The sequence below is a fragment of the Hemiscyllium ocellatum genome, chromosome 23 (assembly GCF_020745735.1).
Source record: "Hemiscyllium ocellatum isolate sHemOce1 chromosome 23, sHemOce1.pat.X.cur, whole genome shotgun sequence".
NCBI lineage: Eukaryota > Metazoa > Chordata > Chondrichthyes > Orectolobiformes > Hemiscylliidae > Hemiscyllium > Hemiscyllium ocellatum.
The window spans coordinates 52,106,029-52,123,191 of NC_083423.1; the positions used below are offsets into that span (position 1 = coordinate 52,106,029).

Sequence of the window (17,163 nt, forward strand, 5' to 3'; positions counted from 1 at the left end):
GCCAACCCTCAGAAGAGCATCCTACCCACCCCCCACCTAGCCCTGTAACCCTGCATTTCCCATGGCTAATCCATCTAACGTGCACATTCCTAGACACTACACAGCAATTCAGCAAGGCCATTCTTGCAATTAAACATATTCCATCTCATACTCAGAAAGTTGCTCCACCATCTTTTTGTCCTTGCCGATCCTTTCAAAAAGTCACATGCCCCTGAATATTTAGTTCTCCGCTTTGATCTCCTTGTAAGAATATCCGCTGTAATAGCTACAGGATAATGCCATTAATTAATTTATTTTGCTTCTAATATTACATGATTAAAGTAAAGACCCATAACTTTTGCCTTTTCCCCCTTTGGCTAGGATTGCCAATTTTACAATCTTATGCACTGTGCCCCACAGTGTACACGGAATGAAACCAGAAATGGATGCTCAAGGGATACACCAGTCAAAACATTCGTTTTAATAAAGGTAATAATTGTAAAATGGCTGACTACGTCATACCATATAGACTTTCTTCGGCAGAGAACTGAATAGAATATTTTAAATAAAAGAATATTTTAACTCTCCTCCCAACCAAACCTGTCTTCTCTTTTAATAGACAACTAATGCTATTCAATGGTACAACATTGCAAACCTGCCATTACTTGCCTATTACATGCATAATCATACATACTAAAACTGTAAAGTCCTGTTTTTTGACTATTATTTGAAATATTAAACTGTGAAAAAAAATTAACTGATGAGATGTCTCTAAATACATATAGCAAACTACGAGAAACATACTACGTTATTGTGTTCACCTGCACCATGTGAAAATGTATAATGAAGATTTAATGGAAAAATTACACTCACCAGATGCTGGTTGATTCACTGTATCCAACCACTGCATGGCATCCAAGAGCTTTGCCATGTGACTTGATTTCTTGTCGGATTTCAGCCCACCAAGCATCACGAGTTTCAGGTTCATCTAAGAATGGGAAACAAAAAGTGACATCAATAGACCAGGAAAGTTTATTAATATAACATGAGATATAACTACAAAAAAATCTCTGAACACGTACTTGTCATCCTTAAAGCAAGATCTTCAGATTATTAAAAACTAAAAATGCACATACAGCAGTCTGTACCGCACTCCCCAAAAAGAACACAATATTCTTCCAAATTAACATAGTTTGATGGTGATGGACACTAGAAGTAAGCTGGCATCACCAAATGGGGTTATAAAGGTGTTGAATTGTTATTAAAGTCCGAATGGTTCATCAGGGAAGGCAACCCGTTCCCATTAGTTAGTCTGGTACCCATGGCACTCCAGTCCCATAGCCCTCTGGCTAACTTGGGAACTGATTTGTGGCTGAGCATACCAGTTGTACCAAATTGCTAATAGCTCAAGAAGGCTCATCACTAACTTTTGAGAATAACCGATGATGGGCAATAAGTCTGGCCAATTAATTAAGTTTTTTTGTTTTTAAAAGGAGTTGAAGCTTTCTCTTCAACTACAATTGCTTCCATGTTAAAAACCTGGAACTCTCTACACAGCTGTGGTAGCAGCCTTGCCACACAGGCTGCAGTGGTTCAAGAAGTTGGCTCGTCACCACCTTCCCAATAGCAATGAGGGAGAGGCAATAAATCCTGACATTTCTAGTGATAACTGCAACTCCTGAATGAATAAACAAGAATGCATTCATTCTTAAACTATACTACTAATCAAAAAGGTATTCCAATGACCGAGCATTATTTGGTCATTCTATCTCCTAAAAATTATCTGCTAGAAAAGCATAATAGGCAAGTTCTAAAGAACTAAATTCTTAATGCATGTGGATTGCTGTCATGGATAGAATGGAAAAGTGTGTATTGACAGCGAGATTAAACTTGGAACGTGTACATCTTACTGCTCTACTCCATTTGGCTCATGGGGGTTCTCTTTATTTAAGGAAAAGCATACAGCTGTCTTATGGAGTCACAGAATGTCAGGAAACTCCAATGATTCATATTACCCTCTCGAAACATAAACAAGTTCCAAATTCAAACTAACAAAAAGAAAATTAAGATGCAGCTCCTCAAGCAGTAAGTGAAACCCAAAAAGTGAAAATGTAACAGTTGGAGAACGACTACAAAGTAGGCGTTACTGCTAGGCTCTACCTTGTCTACCTTTATCAAAGCAGCATTGAACTTTGGCAATATTTATGAATGACTTCTTGATTTTCAATACACTTCAACATCTCAAAACATGATTAAACAACACTTTCAGCTACTTGCACCAATAAATGTAAAGGCCATTAATATTTTACCACATACATAATTTTTTGCAAGGCATTTCAAAGCCATTTGGCCCACTATGCGAAGTGAATTTTTAAAAATTCAAATCATCCACTTCCCTGCTCCTTCCCCACAAGCCTCTTGTTTCTCTTGAAGAATAGATCCAATTTATTTTTTAAATCTACTATTGAATTGGCTTCCACAACAATTTAATATGTTGTATTCCAGAACATTCTATCTTGCAGCTTAAAAAAAGCCCTTTTCTCTTTCTTCTGTGAATTTTCTTAAGTTTGTGATCCCTGGTCACTGGCATTCCCGCTGGTGAAAACAAGTCTATCAAAACATTAGATGTATTTAAATCCCCCCTTCAATTCTAAGGGGTATAATCCCAATTTCTTTAGTCTCTACATGTTACTGGTGCTAATTGTGCAAAGATTCTTGCGTTCTCTCCAAAGGTTTTGCATCATTGCTGAAATACAATGTTCGGAATCAGATTCGAAAATTTCAGCTCAAGACTGACAAGTAATTTAATAAAGGTTTTGAAGAAGTCCCTTACTTTTGTGTTTTGCAGACCTGATTTTCTCATTCCTGATGAGACAGGAAGAAAGTAGAACAAGTGTCTGCTGAGGAACGAAGCTCGGACTCCTGACTCCAACTATCCCCACACCATTTTCCAGAGTGTGACGGGGCGGGAATAAACTTTGGAAACAGCCCACTCTTATTGAGCATACATTATGAGCCCATCACCATTATGCTCTGTAAACTTTAGCAAAGTAATGATTAAGAATCAGATGGTCAGCTCAATGGAAGTGGGGACAGGTTCGGCTGTTAAGTGACACATCAAAGTTAACAGCATGGCAGAGCAGTCTATGAAAATTCACTGACTTGACAGAACAGGTCATCGGCCTGCCATGTCCCAAGTTCCTGGCCTCTTGTTGCCCTCAGTAATGTGGGAAATTTTAACTATTCCAAACTGGATACTGAAATATAGATGTGCAAACAGAAGTGAATGCAAGTCACAATGTGTCCCATTCAATGTGGTCCAAACTGCCAGCTCCATTCCTATGGCCTTGCCAGATCAATGGGCAGCAGAGAGCACATCAACACTTCATCTCTATTCCCAATGATGCAGAACCCATCTGATCTTTAACATCAAGAAAGCAAATTATGGTAATTTAAGATTATTTAAAAAGGAAATATTTTTAAAAGTTATTTAATAAATACATTTTAGTAAGCTCATTAAAATCTATAAAACGGCATCAGCTTTAATTCTCATCCCCTCATGGTCGAAGGACTCAAAATGTATTAATAATGATGTTCCTATAAGCATAACTAATCAAATCTGTACAGGTTTATGTTGTTAGATCTGCATGTGTATTTAGTCACTGTGCATTCAGAAACACTGTCTAGTTAGAATTTGGTTGAGCAACAATTACAATACAATTAATAATATTACATCCAAACCGCCAGCATACATTTTTAAAAATGTAATCAGGAACAAATGACAAAATGGCTAATGAAAATTAATGAAAAATACTGAATTCCATTTAGATTATAATGAAATATCCCCAGAGATGAGTCTGCAAGCACATATATGGATACACAAATATGGTAACATAGGCACTAACTGTTCAGTTCTCGATGTGTGCATAGATGTTCATCCTTTAGATCAGCTGCATTCCTAATTTATCCTCAAATCAAGGTACAGCTGAGGAGTCCTAACCCCATGTTTCCATATTGTTTCCTTACTCCTGTATATTCCTTGCTTTTAATTACTAATCTAACTTATTCCAAATATTGTCCTAGTTTCTGTTTTAATTACTCATTTAGGTCGTGGCTGATATCTTATGCCAAGTATGTCACAAATCTCTTAAGCTCTTGTTTATATTGTCTTGTTCTAGGCCCCTCAACCAGTATTCCTAGCAATTCTGCCTCTTATTGTCTTCACACGGAGCATCTATCAAATTGTTTTTAATTTTACCAATTTGAATAAAACAAGTCAATAATCTTTTATTAAAGAAAACATACTCAAGAATTAATGATTTTAATGCGCATTACTCTCAAATTCAGGATGAAATTAACATTTAAACACTCTCTAATGAAACAATGCCTATTAACACATACTTCCAACAGCAGTGTTCCGGTTGTTTATTTTTTGACAATCTTAGGATTTAATAAGTTGACTCAGTCCAAATACATAAAATGAAACAAGCGTGCAAATAAATAAAGTTTTTAAACCGCAGCTGCACTGGCATGTTGACATGACCCATTCAATCATTACCTAAATAACAGCATGAGAAATAAGCATTAAAATTATTTTGCTATCCAACAATTAAGCCTTCTAAAAAACGTTCACTTTTTATACCATATTACATCTTTATCTTCTTGTCCATCAACAAGTTAAAAGAAAGTTCCATATGAGTTTCACATGAAACAGAAGAACTTTTAAAATTAAATAGTAGGTCTTAGAGAATTTGTATTCATTCACAACCTTGAATCCCCCCCAAAACATTTCACATTGCAGTTGTACAAACAATGAGGTGAATGATCAAATTCTTTATTCACGATGGATGGAGATCTGCCCCTTTTTTCTTCAAATAGTACGAGATCTTTTAGGTCCACCTGATTAGACAGGCAGTTTAATATCTATCAAAAGTCCTCCGTTAAACCACGTAACACGACCAAAGCAAACGGTAAAATTTGAATTCAATTAAAAATTAGGGGGAAGCAATGGCCAAGTGGCATTTTCACTGAACTGTTAATCTGGAGATCCAAATCATGTTCTAGAGGTCCAAGTTCAAATCTCACCACAGCAGATAGTGGAATTTCAATTAAGAGAGTCTAATGATGACCATGAATCCATTGTCGATTGTCACAGAAACCTATCTGGCTCACTAATGTCCTTTAGGGAAAGGAACTGCAATCCTTACCTGGTCTGGCCTACATGTAACTCCAGACCCCAGCAACGTGGCTGACTCATAACTGCCATCTGGTCAATTAGGGATGGGCAATAAATGCTAGACTAGCCACTGACGCACTCATGCCACAATGAATAAAAAAATGTTCTCGAAGCTCGTCTAATGGTGACTGTGTAATCCTTGTGGATTGTCATAAAAGTCAGCTTTTAGGGAAGGAAATCAATTGTCTTTATCTAATTTGATTTACGTATGACCCGATACCAAAGTTACGTGGTTACCTTTTAACCCTCTAGACACTTAAAGTGTATATAAATGTTAGTAGAAAGTGAGGACTGCAGATGCTGGAGATCTGAATCAAGAATGTGGTGCTGGTTCAGGAATGATGAAGGGCTTATGCCCAAAACGTCAATTCTCCTGCTCCTTGGATACTACCTGACCTGCTGTGCTTTTCCAGCACCACAGTTTCTACTCTGTATAAAAATATTAGTCTAGTCATCGACACCCACAGCCCTTGAATGAATTTAAATAAGCAATTCCCATTTAATGCTAATTAGGATTTTATATATTAAATACAATTCAGTTATTATTTTTAAAAGCTGTAATTCTTCCCAATGTGCTTTACAAGCAGGAAGTCCGCCTTTTTAATCTCCCAAGAGAAGTACAGCGATTAGGAACAATATTACTGTACATCTTGGGGAAGTTTCATCTTGTGCCCACATTCCAAGTGAAGGCACTGCAGATAATCAATAAAGGCCTACAACATAATTCAAGGAACCTTTGGCAATGTTACAACTGAACTTCACTCCAGCAAATCCAGTAGGAAGGCAAGAGAGGTTGGAATGGTACTGATTTGCAAATACATTGCACTGAATGAAGGCAAGTTGCAAAGTGAATGACTGATAATAAAGTGACCTAAGAAATACATAGAAAAGTTGAAAAATTGGGGCTAATTCCTCTTAATGTCAATAAAATTAAAAAGCATATCAATATAGTTATCCATTTACCCTGACGCTAAACAAGTTTTCAAATATATTGAAAACATCAAGATTAGATGCTTAAAATACTTATACTCTTTAATAAAAACTTGTACAGGGAAACATAGAAACTAGCTTCCTTCGTATAAACATTATCATGCTTTCATATGTATTCACGTAATCCTGAGTGCAGTTTTTAATTCCGAAAAGCAAAAGGTTAAATTGTTCCCAATTGTAAGCTAGTTCTTGTAATTTCCCAATTGCATTCTTTAATAGTGTTAGTCTGTGTGGAGTTGCACTTCTGCAGACAAACATTTAATCACATTTTGTAAGTGATCAGATTTAAGTTACATAAACTGCTCCTCGTTTATTACTTATAGACAGCCACAGACTTTCTAAGCCATTAGGTTCCTAAAGGAGCAAAATTAAAGTTAAATTATGCAACCCTTTCAAAGCTTATTTCACATTTTTTCTTATTCAGCAGTCTGCAAGGCTGTGTAACACTGAAGAGCAAAGATTATAATGTTTGAGAATGTGAGAAAAGTCTTAGTCGATTCATTGCATGAGGAATTGAAATGCAAACTCTCGTCTTCAACAAAAACAGTTGCAGGAAAGATTACAATGCAATTAAACAAAATGCACCTGCGATGAAAAATGAAAAAGTGCAATTTTAAAAAGGAAATTTTCAGAAGCAGCAGCCTTTTCATAGTTCGAGCCATAAAGTTTCAAGTGGGCATGCAATTTCACATAAATTAAGCTTGAAGCTGAAGAGGTAATAATTTAGGGTGCATGATGCAAAGCACCAAGCAAAGTTCAACAATACACATTGCTGGCAATGCTACTATTTGCTGCAGCAAAAAAGGAAAAAATAAGAAAAATGGCAATACAACAGGAACTCTCTCAGTGAACAATAGTCAAAAAATACTATGCATGTTGAGGCATGCTTCACTGAACGAGACAAAACAGACAGAAAACCATGGCAGCTCACTGAAATGGTTAAAGTAATGATCTTGACATCCTTGTAAAAGCATGGCAAATGTATGCAACAAAGAATTTACTTCTTTAAAAACTTTTAACATGTTACTTTAAATACTCAAATCAGAAAATTACCTATGATATACTATTTTTAAAAAATCATTTACAAGGTTAATATTAAAGTCATAAGAACATTAGAAAGAACTATTTCAATAATGGTAGAGATATTAGAATCTACCCATATCTTCAATCAAGGTTCACGCAGATCAATTGTCATCAGAATAAATTTGAAGAAAAGCATGTCATTCAACACTTCTTAAAATAGTCATGCGGCCAAAACAGCCTCTTAATTTGGTCTGCTGTAACCAAATCTCTTACTTCTCATTTGTTTATTTGTTCTTCTCTGCTCTTCCATTTCAATTTTGCTTCTCCAGTCCTACATGCCTTTCCTATCTTCTATTAGTTTTAGTTTCCTTTTCGTCACCAATCCAATGCTTTGTTGGAAATGGAGAGCTACTCAAGAGATGTGCCTCAATCTTACTGCAGCTGCTACTCTGCATTTTGATGGCATGCACATCGCACTCCCTGCCAGTCACTGATTTCCTCTGGGCTGCTGTATTCTTATGCCACACTTTGAGATCTCAATCGCATCATCCTCCTTCTGCAAAATTCCTAACGATATCCCAGTTCTATCTCAGCCTTAACATTAAAATATAGATAACTGGGAACAGGCACATTTTGGTGGAAGAATAAGGAATCAGTGCCTTGAAAAAGTCAAGTCTAAGTGCAAAAGGATCCAACAGTACAGGGAACACAGATGATTAAAGGAAGCAACACATGAGGATATAAAAGAAACCACAGATACATATACAACACACACACACACACACACACACACACACACACACACACACACACACACACACAAAGTATCAGATGGTTTTCTGGAGGGATAAAACTGAAAAACAGAAGTAATTTTGAACGTGCCAAAATCCCATTATAGTACTGTGTACAGTTTTATTCTCCATGTTATGTTTAAAAAAAACGAAATAGAAGCACCGGAGAAGGTGCAAACATAATTGACATGGAAGGTATCAAGCTGAGAGGTTCAACCCATCAGGAAATTTTGAATAGGTTGGAATTCTTTTTTCTGGGAAAAAGAAAGCTGCGAGATAATCTTTTCTCCTGCTCAGCAAACTTTGCACAATTTAATAGGAAGTTTCTCCACTTTTGCAGGAGACCAAACAAAAGATACACACCAATAAATCCAACAGGAATTCACTTCTTTACCTAGAATGTGGCAAGAATATACCACAGAGATTTGCAGCGTGAAATATCACATGCACATTTAAGGGGAAGCTAGATAAAAACATAAGCATAAAGGAAAGGATATCATTTAATAGGGTTAAGTGAAAGAGACTAAAGCAAATCTGATGTGGAGATTTGACCAGTTGGTTTGAATGGCTTATGAACACTGTAAACCTCTTAGATACTCTGCTTTCTTTCCCTTTCTCAGTTCTTATTTTTCTACACCTAGCTCCATTCTTCTCTAATTTCTATCACTGCATTTTTTTTATTCTTCTTTCAATGTTTGTAGCCCTTCCTTTTAGTAGGTTTTCTTTATACTTGTGGGACAGCCCAATACTCAGGAACATAACCTTAAAACTGCAGTCATGATTTGGAGATGCTGATGTTGGACTGGGGTGGACAAAGTTAAAAATCACACAACACCAGGTTCCAGTCCAACAGGTTTAATTGGAAGCACTAGCTTTCAGAGCACTGCTCCTTTATCAGGTGAGCCACAACCACCTGATGAAGAAGCAGCGCTCCAAAAGATAGTGTTTCCAATTAAAGCTGTTGGACTGGAACCTGGTGTTGTGAGATTGTTAACTTAAAACTGCAGTTAGTCACTGTGGGAAAAAGTAATTTGTAACATTGCATCTCAAAGGCTAGGCGGAAATCTGAAAGTTCCTCCTTCATTCTAGGATGTTGGAACTAGATCAATTGAAAAATTCAAAACTGACACATGCTGATTTTTGCAAAAGTTATGGAGCAAAGTCAGGTAAACAGAAATGAGACACAGATTACCCATGATCCAAATAAATAGGTGAACAAACTTAAAAGAATGAAAAGCCCTCTCCATTTTCTATAAAAGTAGGTCACTCAGCCATTCATCCTGGTTCTGCCAGCCAACCAGGTCATTGCTGTTCCATGTCTTAACTACACCTACTTCTTGGCATTTTCTACTCCCTTTTCTAGTCATTACTGTGCCACTTCAGAATATGCACAAGAGTCATCACCCTCCTTTCCATCTGATGTCCAATTTCGATGACATATTTTTGCCTGAACAAAGATGCATAAAGATGCTGCTGTTCAAAGCTAGCATGAAAAAGTTAAGAAACCAGGAAAGCGCTAGGCATTTTCAGCTCACTGTGACCCCTGTCGGTCCCAGAAATCTGGTGGAACAGTAATACAATGAAAGTGTTGAGAATCAAAATTCCAGGTCAGTAGTATCTGCTCATGGCAATTTCAAAAAAACTAAATTTGATCTCTCCGAGCTGTTGCTAATCAAACAGTGAGATTTAGGCTGAAGAGAAAAGGGGAACATTGTTACATGGCCATCTTTAATGTTGGGACCTAGCTTAATTTTACCCAGAAGTTTGGGACATACATCTACCTACTGGCTCCAAGGGGTCAAATGTTTGACCAACAATACAACTGTTCCTTATTTCAAAGAGCAATTGATTTGATTTATGAGGGAGGTAAATGCAATTGTTCCATCGGTCCTCAGGTTGAGGGATACAGTCAAGAGAGCTTTACTCTCAACATTGCTGCATCAGAACTGATCAAATGCCTGATGCTGAAAACACAAGTGACATTTCCAGACACTAACGATCTCATCTTAGTAAACATTATTTTTAAAAAAAACTAATTTGATCAGGACAGAAAGGTTGGCACCATTATAATTGCTCCATCTTGTTATTAACCTTCACAATGACAGGGAAAAATAAGCAAAGACTCACCTAAGTTAATGAAAACTTTTAAATAGAACAAAAAATCCTTTAAGTATTCTTTACTATTTAAGATGATTAGCTAAATTCTTGAACTATTATTTCAAATTGTCATTTCATCAATAATAAATGTCAGTGCTCTAATAGACTTTTGACAGTGGTACATAGGAAAGATGAATCGGCCAAATAAGTGACTATACTCCAAAAGTAAAATTCTTTAAGCACAAGCAACGAACCTGAAATAACAAAGTACATTTAAAATTTCACCTACTGGTACGATTAATCCTGAACCATTGACACAAGATTCTAATCTGCTAGTTAATCTTATATCTTTCAGTGCATTAGCTGAATTGAAGGTGGGATAGTACATTAAATTGACTAATATTTCAGTACTTTAAAAACTGCCTCTTAATGAAGTCATGCATTTCAGATTTATTAAATATGTTAAGTCAGATTATGCTTTGACATGCAGGTTAAAACGTGTGTGCAGTACTGCACAAAATGAAGTACAGTAACTATACCCTTTAAAACTATGCAACATATAGTGTGCAAGTCTTCCCTGGTTATTGTTAGACAACAGCTAAACTTTTGCTGCTTAAAGGAATTAAATAAACTTTGCATTTTAAATAAAGTATTTACTTCCTAAGACTGATTTTATCTACCAACAAAGAACATTTGATTTAATTATCATTAGCTTCATAAATAGTGCTTTCAAGTGTTGTAAAATTATTTACTTTGGCTGATTATAAAATTATGGTGATAAAGCCATGGAAGGTTACTTCACTGAGCTGCCATAATTTCAGTCAGTATGTGTAACGTTGAAGAAGTTATAAAATACCTGCATTGAAACTATTCCAGTCTAGCAGTTTGTAAGATCTTGTGTTACCCATAATTCCGACAAAGGCTGAGTTCAAAACAGCAAGTTAGTAGATCAGTTATAGGAGCAGATCGAAGTAAGCAATACAGAGAGCACAACAAGGACAACACTACTCCACAGGAACTGGAAAGACACAGACAATAGAGTTAATAGAAGTTCATTCATCCAGACAGGCCAGAGAGTAAGGACCATGCTACTTCAATCTAGTACCAGCTTTTAGCCATTATACCTTAAAATAGAAAAGGCTGAAAACTAGTTGCAAATATTGTTAGCTGTTCATTGGGAGTGTACATCAATACACATTTTCATTAATTTTCAACAGAAATGTCTTTTCCAAAACAGTTACCCTACTAATTTGTCAACCAAACACAAAATTAGTAATATAACTTTCATCAAAGACAGGGACACTCAGAACGTAAAACTCTTAGATATTACTAGGAGATTAAAAATAGATTTAAATAAATAAACTGATAAATGAGAAGGATACAAGACTGTACAAAAACTAGTCAATATTACCATCTCTATGGAATTATAATATTGCAGACTGGTTCAAGATGATTTTATTAAATATTTTAAACTAAAAATATTGAACTTTATTTTTCTCCCAATAAAAGCATTATTGCACTAAAAAGATAAGCATTGCTCAAAAGCCCCATTCCATATAAAAAGGTATTGATAGAACAGTATAGAAATGTGAAGAGAAATTATGTGAAAAGTCACATAATATGCCATGACCTGTACACTTCAGCATGCAAATATACCCAATTAGCCACTACTAAAATACACAATTGAAGAAGTTAAAACTTCACATGGAAGAGGAAATCACCTCTTAACGCACAAGCAACACATCAATATAGATAGATCACCAACCAAAATCAGCTGAGTTTGCATGTGTAATTATATGTGGGGTGAGGTTGTGGTGTTGTGGCAATGCCATTGGATGAGTAATCTAAAAGGTTCAGACTAATGAACTGCGATCAAGAATTCAAATGTCACCACAGTAGCTATGAAATTTACATTCATCAAAGACAGGGACACTCAGAAGGTAAAACTCTTAGAAATTATTTGGAGATTAAAAATAGATTTAAATAAATAAACTGATAAATGGAAAGGATATAAGACTGTACAAAGACTAGTCAATATGACCATCTCTAAGGAATTATGATATTGTAGATTGGTTCAAGATGATTTGATTAAATATTTTAATATATAGATCGTGTTCTAGATGAAATTATCACAGACTGCTGCAAAAACTCAGCTGGCTCATGAAAGAAATCTATCATTTTTAACTGGTCTGGCCTACATGTGATTCCAGATCCACAGTAATGTGAACTGGCCTAGCAAGCCAGTTGGCAGATGGGCAACAAATGCTGGTATTGATAACAACATTCTACAAAAGAATCAAAAGAAAATATACAAGTTTCATTAACCTGAACGTGGAATTTTAACACTGTCCCAGTCTAAAAATACAAGATTGACAGTCCATATTGCATTGTTATTCACAGTGAAATCAACAACATGCTGTTTTTGAATAGACAAGATAAGCAATTCATCCCTCTTCACGAGGCTAGGATTTCAAAATAAAAATCAATAAATTAGTTGAATAAATCAACTTAAAATAAAAAGTTAATACTAGGCATTAGCTCTTTCCTGTGATTATTTATTATTTTTTATGTATCTGAAGTACAGAATTTTTAATTTGCATAATATCAAATCCTCTTACAAAGTTTACACCAAACTCGCTTTCAGAGAAATTGAATCAAACATTCAACAACAAAAAAAAAGAATCACTTATAAATCTAGTTGAAATTTATTCAGTTTTAATTTTATGGGTATAGATACATATTGGTTGCATTATTGGTCAAGTAATCCAGAGACTTCAACTAATGATCGAGGGAATACATGTCCCACCAGTTTGTGAATTTGAATTCATTTTATAAAGTGAACTGGAAATGGAAGACTGTGACCGGGATGTTGCCAGATGATTTCAAAAATCTGACAGATTCACTAATGTCTTCTGGGAACAAACACTGCTGTCCTTATCTGGGCAATCATAATGACCACAGCTGTACATTATCATGGCTGACTCAGAACTGCCCTCTGAAGCTGTATCAGACCACTACAAATAAAAACCCCTTATCAACAGCATTGTGGGAGCTCCTTCCCAACATAGACTCCCAATGATATGATAAAAATTTTCACCAACACCTTTTCAAAAGCAACTTGTAATGGGCAATGAATGCCAGTCTTGTTGATAGCCAAATCACAAGAATTAATTTTAAAAATTGCCACACAGATATTTGAGATACATAGCTTTGAAGTTTAACCATATCCACGCTCAAAGAAAAAGTGGAAGGAACCAAGTTTTGAATTTTTGCTCTTTAATGAGAAGAGTACTGTTTGCAACATGATGTTATTATTCTAATATCTGATACTTGGGCAAATGCATTAGTTTCAAATTTCTTAATTTTGAACAAAACCAGAAAAGATGAAAGAAACACTGTCAAATATTCAGTTTCAGAGCTCAATCAGCAGCTGGAGACACTGCACATCCACAAGGCTGAGATGAACGCGGATAGCCTGTTTAAACAGGCAGGGTGAGCAGGAATCCCCTGGGATCCCATTTACAAATTGGTTTTCTGTCCTGGAAGCTGAGAAAAGTGCCGGTTCCTCAAGGGAGTACAGTTAGAGCCAAAGTCTGGCACAACAAGCACCCTGACTGTACAGGAAGGGAGGAGGAAGAAGGCAGGCACATTAGTGATCAGGGATTCATTAGGGGAACAGACAGGAGTGTCTGCTGCTGCAGACGTGACTCCAGATGGTGTGTTGCCTCCCTCTTGCTGCTGAGCAGCTGCAGGGCATCCTGAAGGGAGAGGATAAGATAGAGGTCATGGTCCACATTAGTTAGGTAAAGTCACCATACTCTTAGGTGACCAGAAAAGGAGAGTCCTTCATGGTAACCTCAGCCAATGTAGGAATTGAATTCATGCTGTTGGAGTCAGTCTGTATCACAAACCAGCCACCCAACCAACTGAGCTAACTAGTTTCACATTGATATAAACAATAAAAGGTAGAACAAAACACCACTCGTTCAGGGAGCTAGGTAGATGACTAAGAAGCAAGCTTTTGAATGTTGCAATCTCAGGATTATGTCCAATGCCACATGCTAGTCAGAACAGAAAAGACAGAATAAAGCAAATGAACGTGTGGCTCAGAAGTTGGTGCAGGAGGGGGGTTTTAGATTTCTGGACCATTTCTGTGGAAGACCAGACTTCCACACACCAGACAGTCTGCATCTGAACCAGAATGAGAAGATTTGCTCGTGCCACTGGGAGGAGTTTAAACTAGTTAAGCAGAGGTAGGGTACAGACTACATTAATTCAACAGTGACCCAGCATAACAGGGGAAAAAAAAAAGAACTGAGACAGATCCAAGTTTAGCCACATTGCACCTCAAGGAAGCAAGACAAGGATGGACGACTTCTACGCCAAGGGGATTACAAGTAAGATAGCTGAATTAAGATATGGACTTATACATGGAACTACAATTGCCACCACAGAGACATGATTGAGGAGAGACAAAACTGGCAACTTAACATCCTGGGTTATAGGATCTTCAGGCAGATGGGGAGGGTGCTAAAGTGGAGGTGGTGTTGCAGTATTCGGGAGTCAAGTACTGCAGTAAGGAGGGAAGATACCATGGAAAGGTTGTCAAATGAGGCTTTGTGGATAGAATTCAGAAATTCAAAGGGGGCACTCACAATGTTATGAGCATATTATAGACTCTCAGTTAGCAGGCAATTGAGAAGCAGGTATGTACTCCATTCACGGAGGTGTGTAAAATTCATAAGATTATTATATTTGGGGATTTCAACCACTCCAATATTAATTTGGATAATCATTGTTTAAAGATGGCAAATTCCTTAAAAAGCTCTCCTGTAAACATTTCATGTCAACATGTACATGGTCCGACAGGGGATGGTGCAGGGCTGGACCTACTTCAGGGGTGAGGGGATGAGGCTGGACAGTTGTTCAAGGTGACATTAGGGGAATACCTTAAAAATAGCGATCACAATATCGTAAGTTTTAGGTTTGTAATGGAAAATGAGAAGGATGGTTTTGGGCTGGGGAAATGCAGATTTTATGAAAATAAGGCTAGATCTGGCCAAAATAAACTTGAAACAACTACTTCAGGGTAAATCTTCAACAGCACAGTCAGGCTTTCAAAAAGATGCTGGGTGAAGTATATGCTCAACATGTTCCCTTTAGGGTGAGACAAGGAGCAACAAGGCCAGAGAACCGTGCATGTCTAGGAATATTCAAGACTGGATTAAAAAAAGGAAAAGACAGATGTCTAACAAGTACAACCAGAGCAAAACAACAGGGGTTCTAGAGGAGTATAGAAAATGCAGGGGGATCTCAAGAAATCTATTAGGAGAGCAAAAAGGGGCCATGACAAACTGCTGGGAGAAGAGAATAATCAGGGAAACAGCAGAGTCTATTAGGGACCAAAGGAGGCAATCAGTGTGTGAAGGGATATTGGTATTGATAAATGAGTAATCTGTCTTTATGCTGGGGAGAAGAATGCAAGCACGGAATTCTAGAAGGTAAATGTTGTGATTGTAACAAGGTCAGCCGGGCAGACCTCAGAATATGAGTTACCTTTTTGGACCAGGTTGATAGCCCCAATCAGGGAGCCTTGGCTGACAGATATAAACAGGAGTGTCTGATATTCTATTCAATCAGAGCTGGCTCTGAAGAAGCTGGATCAGTGTCAAGGACTCTCCATGTGTAAATAAAGGGTGACTTTGGGATGGGATACCTATCTTTGTGGAGTTATTTCAATAGATTCCAGGGTTTTTGAGAAGATTAATATAAGAAGCAAGGAGGTAGTGGAGGATTTTGGCACACTTTAAAGTGAACAAATCCCCAAGGCCAGACGAGTTGCATTTCAGGCTGCTGTGTTGGTGGTAGCAGGGGAATTACAGGGAATCCGACGCACATTTTTAAATTGTCCTGGTTACAAGGGAAATGCAGGACTGAGGGCAGTTCATGTGGCTCCACGTTACAAGAAGGTTGGCAGAGGTACACCAGGGATCTGTATGCCAGTGAGTCTAACATCATTGGTAAAGAAACTACCAGAGAAAGGAGATAAGGAGAAAGTGAGTCTCCATTTAGTGGGGCAAAATTTTATCATGAATAGCCAGCATGGCTTTGTCAGCGGGAGGTCACTCCAAAAAGGTTTTACAGACGTTTTGGGGAGATGACCAAGTGGGTGGATGGAAATATGGGCATTTGTTGTGGTTTATATTGATGCGAGCGAGTCCTCTGACCAAGTCCCAGATGGGAAACTTGATGAAGAAGGTAAAAGCTCAAAAGGATCCAGGGTAATGTGGCAAGTTGAATCCAAAATTAGCTAAGTGACAGGAGAAAGAAGATAGTGGTAGAAGGCTGTTTGTATGACTGGAGCCTGGTGGGCAGTGGGCATACCAAAGGATCAGTGCTTATTACCTGTGATAGTCATAAATGACAGATTAGTATATGTGGTAGGGGAGGAGGAGGGGCTATGATGTTTGCAGATGACAAAGTTTGCAGATGACAAAAAAATGGCTAGATGATTGACAGTGAGGAGGTGGTGTTAGATTACAGGAGAATATAAAACAGATTTGTCAGAGACTCATTAGGTTTAATCCTGGTAAATGTGAAGTGATGCACTTACAAAAAAAAATTAACAAGACAAGGCAGTACTCAATGACTGGCGAGACACCAGGAAGTTCAGAGGAACATAGGGATCTGAAGGTGTTTGCCCAGAGATTTGTGAAGATGGCAGACCAGGTTAATAGGGCAGTTAAGGTAGCATACAAAACACTTGTCTTCATCAGTCATGGTACAGATTATAAGAGCAGGGAGGTAATGTCGGAGCTGTGCAGAACTGTAGTTGGTCCACAGCTGAAACAATGTGTTTGGCTCTGGTCACCACACTATAGGAAAGATGTGAGTGCACTGGAGGGACGGCAAATGAGATTCACCAGGTTGCTGCTGGAGATGGAGCATTTCAGCGATGGCGAGAAGCTGAACAAGATCCGGGTTTTTCTTTGGAGCAGAGAATGTGGGGTGGGGAGGGGGAGGAGGAACCTGAAAGAGGTTCCTGAC

The 17,163-nt window shown here is 37.5% G+C and overlaps 1 protein-coding gene across 10 annotated transcripts in view; it reads right to left on the reverse strand.

The window, feature by feature from the left end:
• c2cd5 (C2 calcium dependent domain containing 5) overlaps positions 1-17,163 on the reverse strand; it is a 135,204-nt gene that overhangs the window by 63,386 nt on the left and 54,655 nt on the right. For all 10 annotated transcript variants that reach the window (XM_060842995.1, XM_060842987.1, XM_060842989.1 and 7 more), the window contains one exon: positions 853-967. In XM_060842995.1, the coding sequence (XP_060698978.1) occupies positions 853-967 (115 nt within the window). The remainder of the gene's footprint in view (positions 1-852; positions 968-17,163) is intronic.